Here is a 22,579-nt window from a genome sequence, read left to right as displayed (position 1 = left end):
TCATTGCAGCCGGTTTCTTCTTCTTCCCAGCTAGCGCTTTCTTCAAACCGTTCTGGGTTAGAACGGCTTCCATCTGAACCTTCCAGATAGAAAAGCTAATTTTCCCGTCGAACTTCTCGATATCGAACTTGGTGACAGTCGACATCTTTGAAAATAACTCTCAATAAACCACTCTGATACCACTTGTTAGGAATATAGCGGAATAATGCGGAAGCGAAGAATCGAAAATTGAGAATTATAGAAGTTAAATAATAGGGAAAATATGTAAACGAAGAAAATTATATAAATGACAAAATAAGAAGTTGCTAAATTGGGATAAGATATAATAAATATATATATTAATCTCAAAAGAGATTACAAAGAAATATATATATTTATAGGAATACACATGAGCTAAAAGACAAAGGGATGAAATCAATTCTAATTGATGTAAGGGATAAGAGGTGTGTTATTACAAACAAATGCAAAGCTATTTATACTAAAAATGAATGCTACATGTGCGGCAGTTGCGTGGAGTCCCAAAGAATTCGGTGAGGACATGCAAGAATGAAGACATGCTCTTTGACGTGGAAGAAGATTAGGATTTGAGCCACACAAATTAATTATTTCCTAACATTATTTAATTTAAATGCTAGGCTTTGCAATCTATTTCCACAACATATGGAATTTTTCAGTCTGTATATAGCTACTGGAACGACAAGGTATGAATTCTGCAGCATTAGAGTTTCATAATCCAATGAATTTTATATTTCATACTATACAGGCTTTCAATTACCTTTATTATTTTGATAATTTCACTGAAAACATAACTGCTAGCTAACATCTCTTATTTCCCATCAAATTTCTATCAATTGCCCGGGATTGACCATTTTTCTATCCGTTTAACAAATAGGAAGCACCAGGCTGGTGCACAGTGAGCTTTTTAATGAAACCAGCTGTGCATTGAATTGATTACAAGCAGAGTGTTCTTGAAATTCTTCATGGATTTTGAAGTATCTGGGCTTTTTTCTTTTGAAGTCATTAGTTTTTCTTTAACTCATTTATTTTATTTTTATCCTTTCATGTGAACAAGTATGGGCGACAGGGTCTTTCTTTTGGTATATAAAGATGCCCAATTTTTGGGTGGGGATGATATATAGTTATCTACAGCAGTTTCTTTGTATATATTGGGTTGTGCACCCACTTCAGTAGTTCCTGTCTGTTCCTTGAGAAGCTTGTAAGTTGTAACAAAATTTTTTATGTTGGGATGAGGTAGTGCTTGATGAGTAGATGGAATGGAAGTTATATATGCGGTCATAGAGTTCAAAAATTGTTGTAGGATTCTTTTCCATTTTTCTCTTTAATTTCTATCATTGTGTGACAATCTATTTGTATACTCATCATCCTCAAAATGTACCTGTGCTTGACAAATAGATGATATTGAAATTATATTTCTGCTCATTGAGAGCATAAAATCAGAATTAAGATTATTTTTTATTTTCTTTTTAATTTCCATTATTTTGTGACAATTTTTCTCTCTCATCATTATCAATATGGACTAGTGCTTAGTGTACAGATGATATGGAAGTTATATTTCTGCTCAGAGTTCATAAAATCCGCAATAAGATTTGTTTCCATTTTTTAAAATCCATTTTGAAAGATGAATTCTAATGCATTAATCTCCTTTTTTGGCTTTTCCATTTTGTTGTCTATCAGCGGGAACATTGGCAGAAGCCCATTCTTCGGCGCTTGCAGGTCATTGATGAACCCAGTATTAGCTATTAAATTGTTGTTGCAGTTCATATAATTATATTATTAGGCTTCCTTTTTTTACTTGAATTTTTTCTTTAACCAAATCTGATTGTCTACTGACAACTTACAACTATTTTTGCAGCCTCCTCCACCAGTTAATGATACCAACCCATATAATGTATTTAGGCCAAGGGAAAAGGCTCACAGACTCCACACAAGAAGGGTATGTGACTTAAATGGCGTTGTCTTATTTCTTTGTTGTGAGTTTTCTGCTGCATTAATTTTAAAATTCTAAGGTGTTACTGTTGTACTGATGGTGTTTGTATTTTCTACCTTCCCCAGATGCAAAGGAGGGAAAACAATGTTCAATCATTTGAAAAGCTTCGCCAGGTGAGCTTATGGACCATTTATCTTTTCAGTTTGTGGTTTGGCCTCCCTTCTTTCAGTTAATATTACATCTTAGTCAATATCAAAACCAACAAGGTTTGTTCTGTTGTTGTGTCCTTTCCCTTCATTGCGTGATTGTTCATTTGATGCCTCAAACTGCACTTGGTCAAATTCCAGACGCTCTTCGTTTATGTTGTTTCTGCATGATAATATTGCTCACAAGCAGACAACCCTTCCAATTATCATTCACCTAGTCATGTTGCTTGCCTGCATTTGCACTCCTAGAAATGTTATCTAATTCAACCTCGAGTTTTATGCCCAACTAATCATATTGGTTATCATTTATAATGGTCGATGCCTTTCTTTGTAGATGTATGTGTTGTTAGGAGATGAAAATGCCTTTTTGGAATTTTGGTTGAATATATTTTATTGGTGGAAAACTTCGAATTTGTTGCTATAACTTTGCTGATAAGGTATGGTGGAATGAAAACTGTAAGAGGCAGAGAAGTTTGGCTTTGTATATATGAATTGCATGTATTATTGTACAAGGAACATGCCTTATAATCTTATATAGGTATGCAATTTATGAAGTATACAAACAAGAGACTGAAGCTATATAACTTAAACTCAAACCAGTAACTATTAATTATACAAGTTATAGTTAAGTCTATTACATAGACTCCTTAAAACTTCCCACCACAAGTGGAAGGTGGCTGTGAGATGACCTGAATCTTGTCCCGTAAAAAATTTAACTGAGAGACAGCAAGCTTTGGTGAGTATATCCACTATTTGATCCTTAGATGAATTAAAATGAACTCATGGTGCCTTATTTGTGATCTTGTGCTGGACAAAGATAGGTGTTGAACCAATGTTGTAGAAGGCGCTAGGCGTGCATTGGGTGCCTATGGACATTGAACATTTAATGCCACTGTCTACTCTGTTGCCTATTGCCAATTCCAAATTTCCAATTATAAATTGATTACATTTAGAAGTCCAACAATAAATTTCTCTCCAACAACAATAAATATAATGCCCAGCCCAACAAATAATTTAATACCCTAATTGGAGCCGTTTTTACCCTTGCATCCCCTCCATGTCTCTCACTCTCTCAATTCTCTGGTTCTTTGCTGCAGCTTACGGAGAAAAAGAGATATCTAGGCAACGGCGACCAAGAGCTGACCTCACTCTGGTGACCTCTAATGGCAATGAAGACCAGTGAGCAGCGAAGGAGTAGGGCAAAAGGGCGAGCAGCGAGCATTTGTGACTTGTGAGTTCTGAGTCGATCGGCAGTTAGTGATGGTTGAGCAACGAACAGATTAGCACTCCGAGCAGACGGCCGAAGGCGTAAGGTTGTTCTGAGGTGACTTCGAGCAGTGATGTTTAACTGCCTACTCGGCCGACTAGGGGGAATGGCGTGTAAATGGCTGCCTAAGTTGACTCGGCCTAGGGGAGCCTAGGAGGCTGCTTTGGCTGAGTTTTACAACACTGTGCTGAACCTGTCACACCATAGGATAGACAACATTAGATTAGTAAAACCAAGTTAACCAAATAGGAATTTCAACCATGATACTTTAGTGGCGACATAAGCTAGTCTTGTACTCGTACAGTTGAGGCACAAGATACTATATGTTGTTTTTTGGCAAACCCATATTATCAAATTAGACCTGATGTAAACAGTGAGGTCACTCATAGATTTGCTGTCATTAGCAGTCTGTCTAGTCTGAGTCAATTGAGAAACATTTTGACAGATGCAACCTACAATCCATTGTTTTATGGACATACCATAAGGGCATAAGGAATGCTTTAGAGCCATCCAATGTGCTTCAATAGGTGAGAGTAAGAGATTGAGGTGTTCCTACCAATTGTCAGTATTGCTTCAGATCTTGGATGGTGCTCCTAAGGTGGCTAACTACTTGTTGATGGGTGTAAGATTACAGACTTTTGGCAAGTCGTCATCCTCTCATCTACCAAATTTCCGCCATGTATTTTCTTTGGCATTGTAGGTTGGTTGGGGGTTTCAATGGAAGTTTTCAAACAGTACTGACATAGTCAATTAATGTAGAGCTATAATATATTTTACATAGTTATGCATAACTATTACCTGCCTCATCTGTTATATTTACTATTTGAAATTAATGAATTCGCTACTTCCATCTTCAGGTAAGACGCAACCTTGAACAAGCAAAGACCATTCTTAAGGCTCTTGTCAAGGTAAGTTTTTCTTAATTGTTAGAGAAATATCAGATAAATTTTGTTACAATTTAACTTAAACCCCAAAAAGGGGGAAAAAGGTAAAACAAATTGTGTTCTCAGTTTTGTTACAGTATATGTCTACATCCATTAGCTATGCCTAAACATTTTACGTGATTTGTGTGCAGAGAGAAGAGAAAAAGAGGGAAGTTATGGAGAGTGAAATTAACCTTCAGAGACTTCAAATGAAACATAAGGTATGGTGGAGGCTTCATCTGGTTTTCTACATTATTCCTGTTTTACATTTACAGCATGAAATGAGGGTAAACTGCATAATATGATCATTGTGAAATGAATTCAATCCCATTTACTCAGTAGCTGTTTCTGCAATTAGTACTGCTCTCTGCTTATTACTTGTGGATTCTTTCTGTTATGGTAAGTGGTTTGTTTTCTTGGCTTGACTATCATTTCCAGTGCTTTAAGTAGAGCATTTAGCTGGCAGTGAAAAGTTTCTTGTATCTGAAAGTTTATTTAGTTTCTTCTTGAGGTGCTTGTTCATGCATTTAAATATATTGTTGGTAGGAAACTCTGCCCACAATGTATCATCACCATTCCTGTCGCCTTGAAAATAGACTATAGCTAGATCTGAAATTCTAGAATTTGTGGCATTACCTGATGCTGGATTTATACAATAATATTCCTTTGCATTTCACTAGTTGGAAATTTTATTTGTCTCACAATATGAGAATTTCTTCTAAGTAAATGATCCGTTGATATAACTGGTTTTTGAATAGTTTACTAATTGATTGTTCATTGTTGTATATAGAATGAAACTGAGCTTCTTGAAGATAGCTTTGCCCTACCAGGATTTCATTCCTTTCCTAGCAAGGTTGGTTCAAGTGAGGATGAGTTTGTTGACTCAAATGGTGTTGCTGCTAGCCGTCAACATGTTCGGCCTTCTATGGTACAATCTATGACATTCGCAGACTCAAAGATGGTGGCAGTTTCCACTGGAAGCATAAGACGGGAGTTCAAACGACGTCAGACCCCATCTGGATGGCTCCAAAAATTGGTGCTTGCTTGCTCCTTTCCATTTCCCCTCCCTGGGTATAGTCGTAGTGCATGGACATTTTTTTTCGCCTTTTTGGTTTTACTTTAACAAGGGAATGTGGATGCATATAATCATATGTATGTATGTGCATATATACATATTTATGTATGTATGTGCATATAGGTAACTAGATGTTGAATAGGGATATGAAATTAAGGTTTCTTCATTTCTGACATAGGTGCACTGTGTTAGAGAAACACATTATGGAACTACCATTTCTTATAACATGGTAAATGCAGGATCCTAATGAGCCAATTCTGCTGTTCACAAAACCTCTGGATCCCGAGAAACTGGCAGCTGCAGGCATTATGCCACCAACAGATTCATCAATGGCCAATGTCATATCAGGGCGCCCATTTAATTTCCGTGGACGAATAGGCAGGGGTGGCCGACTGGTGTTTGACAGATGGAATCCACTTATGCATACTCCAATTGAGTGCGGTGATACTTTATACCTACCACCAAAGCCCCGGCCAGCCACCCATCGCTGATATGAAATGTTATTTCCAGTTTCTGAACTTGGAAGAGTATGCTCTATGGTTCTATGCTCTAGGTTTACCATAGCTCATTGTGCAATTAACATTGTATTCTTCAAGGTTAGGAAAAAGAGCACACCCTTTGTACAATTAGCGGTATTCTCGTGTTTTTTTCGAGGCTAGTCGGTAGAAAGGAAGAGCCCAACAGAGCGTCTTTGTTGCGGATTTAGCAACATGATGTTTGGAGTAAATGCGTAGATAGTGTTTTAAATGAAATGGAATTGCATCAAGTGAAGTAGAATAATTTCTCCATTGTGTTGTAAATTCTGACATTTTAATTTTCTTTCTGATCAGTTTCTCTTGGTCCTTTAAATTATGCCCAAGCTATATTGTGCATTTTCTACAATATAATGCTTTATGGTATATTCATTTATATAATCAAGTTGTATATATGTTTCTTGAGATGCTTATGACTGAGTTCTCACTTCTCAATTGAAGAAGTACAAAAGGAAGAATTTACTAATCCAATTTTTGAAGGAGTTACAAGATCAATTGGTGGAGCAAAACATATTTTGACAATTTTAAGGTTTACAGTCTCAAATACAATAATTCTTAGCCAAGAAAAAACAAATATGGCTACTTGCACATTTGAATATGAGATCAAAATAATGCTTCAACAAGTAAAGGGAGAATCATCTTCTATCAATACTCCGTTACCACGGACAATAATAATGGAGCAAATGTAGACGATAATGGTATCATTTCTGACAAAATTAAAAGATTTTGGATAAAAGAAGACCAATAACGGTACCATTCATTAAAAAAAAAAAATTAAAATTCTAATAATTTCGTGTACTTTAGCATTTTCCAATTTAAATTTGAAATTTAGAATTTGGAATATGAAATTGATATAAATAGAACCAATGCAATATCAAAAATCAACTCCAAAAATAATCCTAAAAAATCATACTCAAAGTTTGCTCTAATTTTGTATCATTAATTATTCTTCAATATCAAGTCCTAACTAAAGCCCTAACCCCTACCCTAATAAGCTTCTCGCCTTCTTCTCCAATCTCCACTCGACGTCTCCAGACTCCAGTACTCAGATACTCCGGTCAAGCGGTCAGACCTCACTTCAGCGACTAAGTGGCGACCGTACGTGACTCAGGCACTCAGCGGCTGCAACTCCTCGTCCTCAGCGGACCTCACATCAGCCCTCTGCCCTAACTCCTCGGCTCAAGGTAATTTTTTTTTTTTACATATTAAAATTAAAATTGTGTTTGGAATTTTTAAATTTTCTTTGATTGTTCATTACTATAGTATGCAAAATTTTGAGAAAGAACCAAATGAGTTACTGTGTTTGTATCATTGTGTTTGAGAAAATTAATTTTGGAGTCTGTAATTATAGAGAAAATTAATTATGAAGTCGGTAATTATGGAGAAAATTAATTATGGAGTCTGTAATTATGAGAAAACTGTATGTTCTAAGTGTTTAACCAGTATAATTGTGTAAACAATTTTGGGCACTGGACAGTGGAAACCAGTCATATTTGTATGTTTAAGTGTTCAACTAAAAGATATGCCGTCTGGTGGCAAATATATAAATACATACTTGTAGTTGGAACTGTCTTAAGGTATTCTATCAGGGGAAGACTGGAGTTCCTTATCCAGAAAAAGTAAAAACAGGAAATGAGAATGTTTGTTTTAATTATACAATTCTATTTGAAAAATGAACCAAACACACCAAGACAGTTTTCTAGAATGCAACCAAACACTATAAATGAAAATATTTTCTGAAAAATGAATCCCGAAGTCATTTTCTTGGTTTCCAAACATCCCTACTGCCCTAAAGTAACAATGGAATTCCTTCACTGCTTCACTCGCTTCACCCCTTCACGCAAAATCACAAATACTGAAATATGCCTCTACATCCTCCCCAGCCCTTCTCCAGTTCTCTGTGCTTGACGCTCGACTGCACATACGTCGACTGGGCAGAGCAGGCGACTCGGCTTCTCGCCGACCGGCATAGCTCGACCAGCAGTCATTCTGTCCGTCCGATGTCCGTCCAGCACAGTGCACAGCCTCCATTCTCCAGCGACCACTCTGACCAGCGTAGCAGAGAAAGGTTTCAATTTTATTTCTTGTAATTTAATTAATTTTGTTTCATTTTACATTTTAATTTTGATGCATTCACATTTTAATACTATGAACAGAATGGAGAATGAGGGGAAGGCAGAGCTTGGAAGTTTGCTTAAAATTCTACCACCAGTTGAATTCTGCTGTGTTTATGGCTCCACTCTTCATCCAAACAATAAAGATCAGGTTTTACTACCTACATTATCTTTTTTTTTTTTTTTCCTTTTTTTTTTTAAAAAAAAAAAAAAATAAATTATAATGCTCCTATCCTTGAACTTTGTGTCTTGAACTACATATATACTTGCTTGTTACATTGCTGCTGATTATAGTTGGTAATAATATTTTTGCTCCATTTTGCATATAAGTTCTTTAATAAATTTGCTCACTGCTATATACTGTGCTCCTTGTTTTGCAGTCTTCCAATCTGTTACATAATGTCACTTGTGGAATTAGTTACTAATATTTTTGGTGCTTACATGGTTCCCTCTTATTTTGTAGAAATCCATGGTAGATTACATTCTTGGTGTAGCTGATCCTATACAATGGCATACTGAGGTATTTCTTCAATTCCTTTGTGTTTGATGTTTGTTTTCTTTATTTTTTCCCCTTTATCCTTGCCATTTAAATGCTTTCTCTCTCTCTCTCTCTCTCTCTCTCTCTCTCTCTCTCAAGTAGAATTTAAAGACTAACAGTGATCACTATGCATCACGGCTTGTTCGCATTGGTGGAGGTAGGCTGGTACTCCTCTTGGTCTTGACATCTCTTTAGTTTCTTTTACTCTCAAATTATATCTAAATTCTAATTAATATAAATAATTCATTGTGCCTCTCACCAGATTAATGGTATTGCAAATAATGTTGGTGTTGGTATACACTTCAACCCCTTTGTTTCTTGGAATAACAAGGTAATGAACATTTGTGATAACTGGTAAGGCGCATATATGAATTCCTCATTAGAAACCTTGTGTTGTATCTTTGGCAGATGTTCAAGTATGGAGTTGTTCGAGTGCATGACTTGATCGAGGATATTCAAGGATGGGAGAGGTTCTACATGAGTGGTCGTTTGCAGAAACCTGTATGCCTCTTTGGAGAATGCTATTCTTGCCCTACTTACATGTGGGATTTTCTTTTCTTCCATAGTCATGGTCCCATCCCCAAATACATGCACCAAATTTATGGGTCTGTGTATCATAAAGTTTGCAGAACTATTAACTATAGTTTCCCTAACCTAGACACTGGCAGAACAATCAGATGCAAATATGAATATGAGCACATCAGGGGAAGGCTGAGATTATTTAGGCCTTTTAGTGTTTTTTTTTTTTTGGGAGTATATCTGTGAATTTCCAATGATAAGAAGTGTTAAGTAAGCTTTGCTAAGGAAAAGTGTAAGGTTAAAAATAATTAAATGCCTTATAGTGATTCTTGATTTTAATTTTGGTGGCTAGTGATGTCATATCACATGAATTTGATCTTTTACTCATATTTTTGTTTTATAATTCTGGAAACATAGAATTGCTTTAGGTTCTTGCCTGTGAAACCAACTCATCTCTGCTACCTTCTTCTGGAATGCTAAATATATCTTGTTGATTGTATGGTCAGTGTTAATACTGAACATTTGAAATTTTCATCTCAGGTTAATATTATTGTGGATAATTTGAATGTTGAAAATGAAAATGCTGTCAATTTGAGAGCTGCTGCATCTGCTGCTCTCCTCCTTTTGCCGTCTGAATTCTGTGAGGTTAGCCATTATAATAATTCCCAAAACCTTGATGCATACCAAAAATGTCACTTAAGTTTGGTGCTTATGCAGGAAGATTTATATGCCAAAATATGTAGCTTGTCATATATGGGTGACTTGCGGATGCTTTTTGCGGAGGACAAAAATAAGGTATGGTTGATTGGAGAGGTTTTAGATTTCTGTTGAAAGAAGAGTATTTTTTGAGTATTACCTGACATGTAAGTTCCAGAATAAGAGGGTGTAGTTTACACTAGGCATATATGTATCACATCATCAGGCCTATCGAATAAATTAAAATTGAACATTATTATCATGTGAAGCTATTGGGAGGTAAATAAAACTACTATTCAACATTTGGTATAGCGGCCCTTATTCTTTTTGGTCAGATTTGATTCTTTGTGTTCTTTCTCCTCTCTCATTTCTACCTCACACTTATAACACTGGAAGAATAAATATCTGCTATGATTGGAAACACAAATTGGGCTACAACAAAATCTATATCTGGAAAGGAGAATTAGTCAATTGGAAATTATTTTTGGATGGAGGCCTTGTGTCTTTCAACATTATCGTGCCAATCTATTATAGTGCTCATATCTCCAAGTTCTGCTACCAAAACCATTTTATTAGCTTTCAATTAATTGTAGTGAAAGATTAAACTTCTTGATTGCTTCTTGTACTTGTTTCCTTTTAGTAACTGATACATCAACTTTGTTATGCTATTAACATAAAATTTCTTTAATTACCATATTATATAGGTAAAAAATATTGTACGAGGACAATTTCACTTGTTCCAAAGAATTTATAGACCCTTTCTAGATGAATATGCTGCCAATGGCTTGCTGAGATTTTCATCAACTGGTGACAAGCAAGTAAATATAACTCAGGTCTCTCCACAATTCTCAAGCTTCTGAATTTATTTCATCTTCTTTTTATTGTTCATTGGGTTGGGGTGTCCTGATAATATTTGTTTACTATTGAATTATTGGATAATCTAGTGCCACAGACCTAGTGCAAATATAGTTTTTCATCTATTAAAATTAATAAAGAAGGTGGTTTATACACAAGGAAAATCAAATCATCATCTGGCGATCTCAAGTTGACAATTATTACTCTTTTTAAATGTTTGACATCTTTACTGTTGTCAGGTTCATACTTTTGTCTAACAAATTACAAATTATTGGCTGGAGATCTCAACAAATTTTTTTTTTTAAATTATTTTATTTTTATAACAAGTTCTTTCCTGGAGCTTAATTGCAAATTGTTAGCTGAAAATAATTTAAAAATTTCAGAGGATTCCTTAATTTTTATGGATACTTAAGATTAACTCCTGTTCTGAGATTGTGGTAGCATGTGATGTATAAGCTAAATTTCGTTGGTGACAACCAACAAACAACAGTTCACATACTAAAATGCGGGTTCTTCAATGCATGCATGTCTGCAATTAAAGTTTGCATAAAAGAGTTTGATGTGTTTTAGCATGTTAAACCAGGATTGCGGATTATCTGCTGCCACTTTCTTTGCATCACATCTTCCTCTGCCTATTAGAAGCAAAATGGATACAAATCGTGGAGAGATGAAACAATTGGATTACAGTGGTATGCGTTTCAATTTGATCAGTAAATTAACATTTTTTTTAACTTTTTAAAGCTTTGCTAGTATTATTGAGGGTGTGTTTGGTTCACACATGGGAATCGGAATGGGAATGGGAATCAAATACTTGGTAATGGTAATGGGTTTTGGTGAAAGTATTTTGCATGTTTGGTAGTAGGGTGGAATTGGAATGATTACCAAACACACCCTGAGTATTCCTTCTGAAACAAGTCCTTTAATATCCTCGTGTCTATTGTTGCAGGAAAAATTAGACCGGACATGATTATTGGTTCGAAAGAACAGGCTGCAAACTCCATGAGTAAGCTTCTTAGGCGAAAGGTTATGGTTTCAAGTGCGAGGCAGGCAGTTGCAGGTTTGCTGACTGCTGGTGCTGTTCACGGCGTCAAATATCTGGGGAAGAAGATGATCAAAGCTTGGAAATCTTGGACATAGGCCGACCTCTGGCTCTTGACCATTTTACCCCTCAAGCATACATGACCTCTCGGGCGCTGTCCTGAGCAAGGGAAAAATTTTCAATGCACCCTCTGGCCGAGAAGGCGAGAACTGTTTTGGTTTTAACGCGAAAGAGTTGGAAAAGGGAGGACGGAGAATAACCCCAGGTTAACGAGAAACTTCTGAGCCATGTGTGCCCACTCCCCACAGGCTAAAACAGTTTGAAGAACATGATTAAATCTCTTAAATTTGGTAATTACTTCCACTCGGCGTTTTCTTTTTGCCTCTTACAGACAATGTTAAGTGCAATAGCTTAAAAGCTGTCTGAATAAGTCATAAAATACCAGTCATTTTATGATGTTTTTGTACTAAATCAATGCCATTTACATTTCTAATTTATTAGTGAATAAATCCTCGAATTTCAGCATACATGTTATACAAAGTTGCTGCAGATCAACAAGTTGGTCTTTGATAGAAAAATAGAGAAACAGCATAAGGCACAATGTCTTACAATATTAGCATCATGTTGGGGTGCAAAAGAGGCAAGCCGAGCTAAATAAACAATAGGTTGGCTCGAGTTCAAATTTGATCAAGCTCGAAAATTGAAGCTCGAGTTTAGTTCGGTTATGAAACGAGCCGACTAGAGTTCGGCGAAGTTGACCGAGTTCCTTGGTTTATTTACACCCCTAATATCATGAATTTGCACACTATAGTGAATACTGAAAAAAAAGGTTATGACTTTAAGTAGAATAGTTTTTGCACGTGCATGAATACACACAATTCTTGAAGACATAATCTATCATAAGTTCATAACTATCCTTATCCCTGCAAGTATCTCTCACTTTCTAAAATGGGTTCTACTTCTACATCATCAAATTTGCCTCCCAACTTTTACTCTCTCACAAATTCTTGATGTAGACACATTTCTTGGGACTCACATGATGAAAATAGCTCATCTTTGTTTGCCATGTTGTGGAGTAAAAGTGAGGGAGTAAAATTTGGGAGTACGTGTAGTAGAACAAAAGGTACCACTGGAGCCCATCCAATCAAAGTACAAAAAGTTGCTAATTGCAAATTCTCTCTCCACTTGTTAAATGTGTCAATTCTCTCTCCTCTTGCAAAACGTTTGGCTTTAAATAAATAAATAAATAAAGACAAAAAAATAAGATTTCTCTCACTTGTGATGTCACTTGTGTATGGAGAGGCTTAGTCAACTAATTGTTTCAAGGGTGAATGATAGGGCGTGGAATGGTATTAAGTTGGCTCCTGCGGGGCCCGTATTATCTCACCTCTGTTTTGCAGATGATATGGTCCTGTTCACCGAGGCGTCCTGTGATCAAGTGGAGGTCATCCAAGAGTGCCTGGTTTCTTTTTGTCGAGAATCGGGGCAAAAGATAAGTTTGAACAAATCTCAGGTCTTCTTCTCAAAGAATGTCCACCCCAACAGAGCTCAGGAAATAGCAGCTAAGCTGGGTATCGAGGAAACAAAAGATCTAGGGAGATATCTAGCTGTGCCATCTATACATGGGAGAGTAACTTGCAACACATACTCGGGTCTCCTGGAGAGAATCTCGGCCAGGTTGGAAGGATGGAAAGCAAAGACACTCTCTTTAGCAGGGCGGGTCATTCTTGCAAAATCAGTCCTAAATGCCATTTCTATCTACACTATGCAAACTGCAGCGTTACCGAAAGGTGTCTGCAACGAAATTGAAAAGAGGACCCGTCGGTTCTTGTGGGGCCGCAACGAAGCTACAGGAGGAAACAAGATGAGCCTTGTTAATTGGGACACGATCACAACGGAGAAAGTTAAAGGTGGCCTGGGTTTAAGGAATATGCACGCCATGAATATTGCTTGCCTATCTAAGTTAAACTGGAGAATTAGAACGGAACCCAATGCTAGTAATAGTGTTATCATGCGTTTTAACTTTTAATTCCTCAAGTGCCGATCTTTGCTATTTTTGGTTGTGAAATTCAGTGTCTTTGAGGAGATAAAAATCAAGCCGCCCACTACCTTGCTAAAGCAAATGGGGTTTGGTTATCTCATTCGAAATGGTCGGATACTCCAGATTTCATAACCACTTTCGTTTAATATTAGTTCGAGATTTATTACCCAAAAAAAAGTAATAATGTTATCATAATTAGAATTACTTAGAAAATACAAATCATTCATTCATTTTTATATATATATATATATATATATATATATATATATATATATATATATATATAGGGTTGCATTCACATGCAAACACCTCTAAAATACAAACATGTGGACATATATCGTGCACACACTTAAATGCGGGTGTGCACACATCTGCGGACGACAGTGCACACACCTAAATGTGGGTGTGCACACATCTGTAGTATGCATGTGTGAATTCACAGTATTTGGGTCAGTGTGCACACGTCCATGAACGACAGTGCACACAGGCGGACACAGCACAAAAAAACATAAAAATTAATCACAATCTTAGATATCCAAAATCTAACGATCCATAAATGTCCACACGTTTGTATTTTAAGCCCTGTTTTTACATGAATGTAATTCTATATATATATATATATATATATATATATATATATATATAGTGTATGAATAATCTATTCCCTGTTTCATCTTCTTCTGTATCAGCCTTTGAAACTCTACTAACCCTTCTGGTTTTGGTTCTGATGGCTTCGGACTAATCTAATCTGCAAATAAGACTTTTGAAAGGGGTGAACAGAACTGCATAATGTACTTTCAATACTCAAATAATGTACCTTTAATATACAAATAATGTACATTTAATATAAATGTAATTTTTATTCATGGTTCATACAGCTATGTTGACCATGGTCCACATAAAAATTTGCCATATTTGTGTGTATACTTGCATAGTTTGCAGCACCCTCCCCACTATAGTTGTTGAGAGGATGCAAATCACTCATTGTTCCCTCCCTAGTCTTTCCACCCATTTCTGTTTTGCTGAACTGAACAAAGGCTCTTACACTTATCTAAGCAAACCAAAATTCGACCAAGACTCCTCGTCCTCGATATGCATTCTCATCTAATGTCTGTCAGTTGGTTTTAGATTCGATGGAAAGCCGTAAGCAAGCAAGCCCCGACCCACAACAGAACAATGTTATGTTTTAGCGGGGAGTGAATGCGTCTTGGAATCAACTCAGTCCTCGATGACTGCATGCTCGAGCAAATGTGCATCACGGCTGCTGGCCTCATGTTTGGCGCCAAAAATGATACTTACCAAGAAAGCAGTTGTGATCAGCAAAGCAACCCGTTTCTTCTCAGAGGAATTTGGAAAGGAGATTGATATAACATTTCGAAACCCGACAGCAGCTTTCACTTTTTGGTCCTTTAAGAATGCAATCCTTTACTTCCTTCCAGAAATGATCAAAAGATATAAATAGATTTGATTAGGTAATGCTCAAGAACTCATTTAGCAACTAAATGTTGAAACAGTAATATTCTATTAACGAACCGAGATCAAGAAACCAACCTTGTTAGCAGAGCACCCGCTTGCCGGAGCCAAACAGCTAAAAGCTGTTCCAAAAAGTTGTTTAGCAAACAAGGCCTATATCACAAAGAAACTGGGTTTACAAATAGCTACTTTTGAGGTTGAAAGTGCTTTTTTCCCTTCAAAAGATAAACTCTTGAGTCTTGATTTACAAGGAAATGGAATCCCACAGTTATCCGTGAAAAGAAAATAACACTAAGAAATAAAAGCTGCGAAAAAGTAAGTCATCTCACCGATAGAGTCACAGGAATAGGTCGTTCCAACACTTGTTGATGGCAACTTGAACCTTCTTAGGTTTGCACAGCTCTCGGACGATTTTTTCCCAAGTTGATAATTTAGGGTACAAAGCTTTCCGAAGCATCACTTCGATAATATTCGATGCTCCAAGAATTCTCTGTCGCTTGAGCAGTCGTAGCACTAGCTCATCCAAAAACTCTCCCCCACTTTGGGGTGGGTTCAGCTTCTCGTTCAAAATTGTCAAGAAAATGTTACATGTAACCAAATCGGGGTCACAGCCTTGATCCAACATGTTATTTAAAAGATCTATGGCACGGGAAATCCTATCCTGCTTGCACAAAGCGTTAAAAAGTATGTTATACGTTATTACGTCGGGTTGACTATTAGATTCCTTACATACCATCTCGTGGAAAAAATTTAGTCCTTGTTCCACCGACCCGGCATTGCAGAGGCCATAAATCATCGAAGTGTATGCCACAACGTCGGGGTTCCAACCATTCGTAATCATTTGCTTCCACACCATCATAGCCTCTTTCACTTTCCCGTCTCCACAAAGTCGGGATGAGTACACTATAGCAAACTTCGTTAGGTAAAATATTCCGATCTACCATATCTTTCCACGCCAATATCGCCTCGTTAGTTTTACCGGTTTTAAAAAAACCCTTCTTCAGAGAGCTGTAAGTCCAAGCATTTGGAGTGCAATCCATATTAATCATCTGCGATAGAATCTCCCGGGCTTCATCGGGTCTGCCTTCCCGACACAAGCCATCGATAAGAGCGGAATACACGATCGTATTTGGCTTGCTTCCCTTCTCTATCATTTCGTTCCACAATTTTAACGCCTCCTCGGATTTTCCCTCCTTGAACAACCCGCTAATTAGCGAAGAGTAAACATATTCATTTGCTCGATGTCCTCTTTCCTCCATTGCCCTAAATATACACGCGCCATCAACCGCTCTTCCTTGCTTGACAAGACCGTTGATGATAGTTCCATACGTTATATCATTAGGAACGTGTTTATTCGATACCATTCTATGCAACAAACTAATCGCCTTATCCAACTTCCCTTTAAGACATAGGCCATGAATAAGCGTGTTATAAGTCACTTCATTAGGAACGCAACCTTTAAGAAACATGTTTTCTACGAGCTTTGAAGCTCGACCCAAATCGCCCTTCTTGCAAAGCCCGTTAATCAAAACATTAAAAGTCACCGGAATAGGAAAACATCCCTCTATCTGCATTTCATCCAACAAAGTCACGGCCTCATCGATCCTATCGTCCTTACACAACCCATCCATCAATGTGCAATACGTATACACATCCGGCTTGCATTCCCACTCGGGCATTTCCCTAAACACCTCCACCGCTCTATCTACCATCCCTACCTTACACATTGCTTTAACAATCAGGTTAAAAGTCAATACATTTGGCTCGACGCCCCTCCTATCAACAACATCGGAGTAAAACTTCAATGCTCGGTGATATAAACCCGACTGTATTATCACATTAAGAACTGAATTAAACGACCTAACAGTTCGTCTACACTGAAACTCATCCACCATTCTTTCAAAAAGTTCAACAGCTTTATCAGGCAAACATGCTTTCCAATAAGCCCTAAACACTAGAATAAAACTCTTCACCACAAACACTCTCTTCTCACGTTTCGTCCTATCAAAAACCTTCTCCAGAGACCTGAAGTCCCCGGAATTGGCATAATTTTCTATGAGCGAATAAAACGTGGAGTCACCCTGTTTGTAAAAGCCCGAGTTGGGGGCAAGTTTAAACAGCTTATCAGCAATTGGGGGTTCTCTTCTAGTTCCATAACAATCTGATTTCGGGGAATCTTGAATTAAAGTTTCGTCCTTTTCGGGTTCCGAAGGCTGGGGAAGTGATGAAAAGCAACGAGGAATAAGGTTGAAGTGGCAGAAAAACTTACATGGGTTTGGAGAGAGCCTTGAGCTGAGATGCTTGGAGGCACTGGCGTTAAAGGGCATTCCTTTATTGAACTCAACTCCGAGGAAGAAGTTAAAATCTCCGGGAATCAACAATCATTTTGATTTGCACTCTTGGAATGAACGTTGAATTGTTGAACTAAACTATAACATCTAAGAAATTGAGCCGAGAGAGAGAGAGAGAGAGAGAGAGAGAGTTTCCGCGAGAGAGGCGGCCGGCGTTAGGCGTTAGGCGTTAGGCGTGAGGACGGAGTTGATGCCGGCGTGCCGCCGTGAGGACACTGTGACTCTGGCAGAGAGGCGGAGAGGACTGGGAAAAAGAGAAGAAATTGGGGATTTGGGTTTAAATATATAAATGGGCTGAGAGCACTGGGCACCGCGCGCCTCCCAAAACGACGTCGTTTTGGGGTCGTGTTGGGAGGCGCGGTAGGAAGTTGCTGAGATTATGTGTATTCGTTCACAACGTTATGTGTATTCATTCACAACGTTATGTGTATTGGTTCATACAGTTATGCGTATTTTTTATACAATTATGTACATTGTTTTTATACAATTATGTACATCCGAATCAGAAAATTTGTGTGTATTATGTTAAGAGTTGATGTGCATTATGTTAAAAGTTTATGTTTATTATGTATTATGTTATGTTAAAAATTAAACAATACAATATTTGAACTTTGAATAGTGACTCTAGGGTTTCGCTAGGGTTTCTTCTTCCCTACTCGGTTTCGAGTGCTTTCCGGCGACTTTTGGCCTCTTTCTACGGGAAATCTCGGCGACGATTCCAGTTTGCGTGCATGGAGCGAGGATCGGTGACGGAGGCGGTCAACATATTGGGGAGACGGTGGGCTGACGTCGTCCTTGACGACGAGGAGGATGAGGTTTTCGTACCTCCCGGATTGGCGGATGCTGAGCAGCCGGCTGCGGCAGTTCAGGTATGGCGGCTAGTTGGCAGGTTTTTGACTACTAAGCTTATTAAGACGGAGTTCATGAGCCAGGTCATGGCTTCGGTATGGCAGCCGGTTAAGGGGGTTCAAGTTTCAGAATTGCAACCGGGGCTTTTCCTGTTTGTGTTTTTCCATGAAACAGATATTCAATTGGTTCTTGAGGGAGGGCCATGGTCCTTTGAGAATCACACGTTTGTTTGCAGACAAGTTCAGGATGGGGTTATTCCGGGCACGGTACCGCTGGATACGGTTGATATGTGGATATAGGTACATGACTTACCACTGGGTTACACATCTGACATTATTCTGGAGCAGGTTGGAAATTTCCTTGGAACGTTTATTAAAGTTGATGATCGATTTGCGAATGCGCCATGGAAAACATTCTATCGAATTAGGGTTTCCATCTCAGTTTTGAAACCGCTAAAACGACGTATGAAATTCATGAAGAGGGATAAGTCAACTTGTTGGGTTAATTTTAAGTATGAAAGACTGCATAATTTCTGTTACTTTTGTGGTATGATGGGGCATCTACATAAGTATTGTCTGAAAGCAAGGGATGCAGGGCTTCCGATTGATCAATATCCGTATGGTGAGGGCTTACGTGTGGGCTTTAAGAAGGGTCCACGAAAAGTGGGTGCGTCATGGCTGCTAGACATGAACGGCAAGCCTATGGCGGGATCCCCCTTGGATATTATGCCGACGGTGCGGGTTGAGGACCATGGTGATGCTACATCCGACCCTACACGGGTTTGTGGCGAGAGTGTTGTAGTTGAGGCTGCAACGAAGAGGAGGTGTGCGGATTTGAATGGGAATGATGAGAACAGAGTGAGGGATGGTGATGATGTTGTTATGACAGAGATCCAAAAAAACTTGTCTGCGGCGGGTACTGGTTCCCAGTCCCGCCCATCATTATGAGTACCATCAGCTGGAACTGTCGTGGCTTGGGCAATCCACGAACAGTTCGTGAGTTAACGGACCTAGCGTCCCGTAAGAAGCCTGATTTTATTTTTCTTATGGAAACCATGGTGGAACGAATACATGCTGAAAGGATTCGTGTCTCCCTTGGTTTTGATGGTCTTTTTTATGTTAATCCAACTCCACAAGGCGGTGGTGGCCTAGCACTACTGTGGCGTAAGAATGATACGGCAAGTCTCTTGAGTTACTCTAAAAATTATATTGATATTGAGGTGAATATGCCCAGCTTTCCCAGATGGAGGATGACGTGTTATTATGGCTACTCCCAGCGACATAGGCGCATGGAGGCATGGGACTTGATAAAATCCTTCGCGCAGCGCTCTACTCTACCTTGGGTTATGATCGGGGATTTTAACGAGCTGTTGTTTCAGCATGAGAAGAGGGGGGGGGGGGGGGGGGCAATCCACACCCCGATAATCTCCTACGCGGGTTTGGGGAGACTATTGATCAATGTGGTTTGACTCAGTTGCCTATGGAGGGGTATCGTTTTACTTGGGAAAAAGGGAAAGGAACATCAAATTGTATTGAGGAAATGTTGGATAAGGTACTGGTGTCTGATGATTGGCGGGAGATTGTGCCGGGGGCCAGGCTTGTTAATAATCTGATGCGGAAATCGGATCACTCCGCGTTATTTCTGAGTATTAATGACACGTTCCAGGGAGGAGGGCGAGGGAGGAGGGGCTTTCGGTTTGAGATGGCTTGGATTTATGATGATGGGTGCAGGAATGTTGTGGAAAAGTCATGGGAGGAGGGAAGGCGTGATGGGGTCCAGGACTGTATAGTGCATTGTGGGAACCGGTTAAACAGGTGGGGTGGTGATCGGTATCATAAGTTTGGGGAGAAAATCATGCTCCTGCGGAATCAGCAACTGCGTCTAAGGGGTCGCACTGACTCTACTTCTTTGGCTGAATTCCAAAGACTGGAAGGACTTCTGTGTAGTATGGAGGCCCAGGAGAATGTTTACTGGAAACAGAGAGCTAAGCAACACTGGCTCAAGAATGCTGACGCAAATACAAGATTTTATCACAGGTACGCCTCTCATCCTAGGAAGAAGAATACTATTTATAAGCTTATGAATGATAATGGGGATTGGTTGGAGGGAAATGCTATGAATGCAATTATTTTGGATTATTTTACCCATATATTTTCCTCTGGTGGACCTGTGGATGGTGATGTGTTATTCTCTGGGATAACCCCCCGTGTGACCCGTACTCAGAATGAATCCTTATTACGACCCTTTGAGCTAGCTGATGTTAAAGAGGCTCTGTTTGCAATGGCCCCAGACAAGGCACCTGGTCCGGATGGTATGAACCCAGGATTTTACCAGCACTTTTGGGACATAGTTGGAAGTGATATTTCGACATTTGCTCTAAACTGCCTCAATAATCGTGTCTTCCCCTCTGGTCTAAACGATACGGATGTGGTACTCATTCCGAAGAAGAAAGTCCCTGAAATGATAACGGATTTTCGCCCTATAGCTCTGAGCAATGTGATTTACAGAATTATGGCGAAGATGATTACGCAAAGAATGAAACCATTAATGGAGAAGATAATATCGGGCTCTCAGAGTGCATTTATTCCGGACAGGTTAATTACTGACAATATCCTTGTAGCTGCTGAGGTAGGGCATTTCTTGAACAGGAAGCAATGTGGTGCTGTAGGATGGGGAGCACTTAAATTAGATATGGCCAAAGCCTACGATCGCATGGAATGGCCCTTTCTCCGTGAAATGTTATTAGCCCTGGGTTTTGATAGCAGGTGGGTTGAATTGATTATGTTATGTGTCACTACTGTGTCATATAATCTTCTGATTAATGGCTCTCGTAGTTCTCCCATTACACCCACGCGTGGTCTCCGCCAGGGGGATCCATTGTCCCCATATTTATTTATTATCTGTGCAGAAGGGCTGTCAATTCTATTGCAGAGAGCGCAAGATAGTGGATTAATACATGGATGCAGGGTTGCTAGAGGGGCACCTCCGATCTCTCACTTATTTTTTGCAGATGATAGCCTACTGTTCTTCAGAGCGAATACGCAGGAAGCATCTGAAATTAGAAATTGTTTGTTACTATATGAGAGTTTCTCTGGCCAAAAGATAAATTATCATAAATCCAGCATTTGTTATAGCAGAAATACGGGGCAGAATGATAGGGATATGGTAGCACAAATACTAGGTGTTAACCAAGCTCCAAGTTTTGGGAAATTATAATTGAGAAGTTAATAAAAATGTTATGGGTAGTTAACTTGAGAGTTAAATGATCAATGGGTGGTGTAACTTGAAAGTTGAAGCTAACAACCACAAGTGATTTCTTTTAAAAAAAATTTTTGCAAAGAACTTAAATTTGATTCATAACGGAAATACATAAAGACATTTGTTTGTTTCATTAAGGACAATCATTCTTTTCGCAAGCTTTGTTGAGTCGAAGCACATTTATTCTAATCATGTATACATCACCATTATTTTTTAGAACTGCAATTCAACTTCATGATTCTACAAAATGTACTTTGTGTTTTGATCACGGTGGGACTTTAACCCACAATCTCCTGCTCCGCAGGCAAGCGCCTTATCCATTAGGCCACGCGACCTCAATATTTGTTATTTCTTAAATTGAAAATTTATGACTAAACGTGACGGTGCTATTATACTCAGAGGACCCCAACTGGTATTAACTCTATATGGAAATATGAGTTTCTAATTATTCCAACCTTAAAAAATATGAGTACTCATTTAACTCACAATTTAGAGAAGCTGGTAAGTGTGTTACAAAATACAACTACAAGGTTGGATATTGACTCTTGTATATATGTCATATTAAAAATTTTAATTAACTCGAATATGTAAAATCTCCTATGAGATGATCTCACAAATCTTCATCGATGAGAAGGGTCGATTTTTTCATAAGTATATATTACACTTCTCCTCATAATAACTAATAAGTAATACAAATTTTCTCATAACTCTTCAACCACTAATATTACATTTTTTTTAATCCGGAAGGAGGGGTGAAACCCAAGAAAGACCATTACGGATGATCAAACACCCCCGTTATGCCCCGGGAACTCACCTGGAGACGTTTGCCCCCAGTTTATCAAGCCGGATTGCATCTCTTGAACTCTGGGGTGTGTCAATGAGGACCCGAAGTCC

The 22,579-nt window shown here is 38.5% G+C and overlaps 2 protein-coding genes, 1 non-coding gene and 1 pseudogene across 7 annotated transcripts; 2 read left to right on the top strand and 2 right to left on the bottom strand.

Annotated features, from left to right (window-relative positions):
- Positions 1-488: 488 nt before the first annotated feature.
- LOC109150207 lies at positions 489-6,271 on the top strand. Its single transcript, XM_019298125.1, has 9 exons — positions 489-530; positions 636-701; positions 1,696-1,734; positions 1,874-1,954; positions 2,074-2,121; positions 4,279-4,329; positions 4,497-4,565; positions 5,135-5,380; positions 5,659-6,271. Exons 1-9 carry the CDS (start codon positions 489-491, stop codon positions 5,908-5,910), a joined length of 894 nt encoding a protein of 297 aa, XP_019153670.1. The 3' UTR covers positions 5,911-6,271.
- Positions 6,272-6,928: 657 nt separating this feature from the next.
- LOC109150241 (phosphatidate cytidylyltransferase, mitochondrial-like) lies at positions 6,929-12,096 on the top strand. 5 transcript variants are annotated; one of them, XM_019298153.1, is made up of 12 exons: positions 6,929-7,136; positions 7,836-8,020; positions 8,109-8,217; positions 8,530-8,586; positions 8,707-8,769; positions 8,867-8,935; positions 9,013-9,105; positions 9,664-9,768; positions 9,841-9,918; positions 10,524-10,652; positions 11,258-11,363; positions 11,621-12,096. In XM_019298153.1, exons 2-12 carry the CDS (start codon positions 7,953-7,955, stop codon positions 11,809-11,811), a joined length of 1,068 nt encoding a protein of 355 aa, XP_019153698.1. In that variant the 5' UTR covers positions 6,929-7,136; positions 7,836-7,952; the 3' UTR covers positions 11,812-12,096. The 5 variants fall into 5 exon arrangements, with proteins under 5 accessions (XP_019153698.1, XP_019153696.1, XP_019153700.1 ...); XM_019298151.1 differs by having other exon boundaries at positions 8,100-8,217; XM_019298152.1 differs by lacking the exon at positions 6,929-7,136 and adding an exon at positions 7,243-7,509 and having other exon boundaries at positions 7,991-8,020; positions 8,100-8,217.
- A 3,262-nt stretch (positions 12,097-15,358) lies between these two features.
- LOC109150240 lies at positions 15,359-17,817 on the bottom strand (annotated as a pseudogene).
- Positions 17,818-21,947: 4,130 nt separating this feature from the next.
- Positions 21,948-22,020, bottom strand: TRNAR-GCG. The gene has a single exon. It is a non-coding gene; the product is annotated as a tRNA-Arg (tRNA).
- Between the last annotated feature and the right edge of the window lie 559 nt (positions 22,021-22,579).

Source organism: Ipomoea nil, unplaced genomic scaffold, assembly GCF_001879475.1.
Source record: "Ipomoea nil cultivar Tokyo-kokei standard unplaced genomic scaffold, Asagao_1.1 scaffold2219, whole genome shotgun sequence".
Classification (NCBI taxonomy): domain Eukaryota; kingdom Viridiplantae; phylum Streptophyta; class Magnoliopsida; order Solanales; family Convolvulaceae; genus Ipomoea; species Ipomoea nil.
This window is presented reverse-complemented; position numbering and strand designations above follow the sequence as displayed.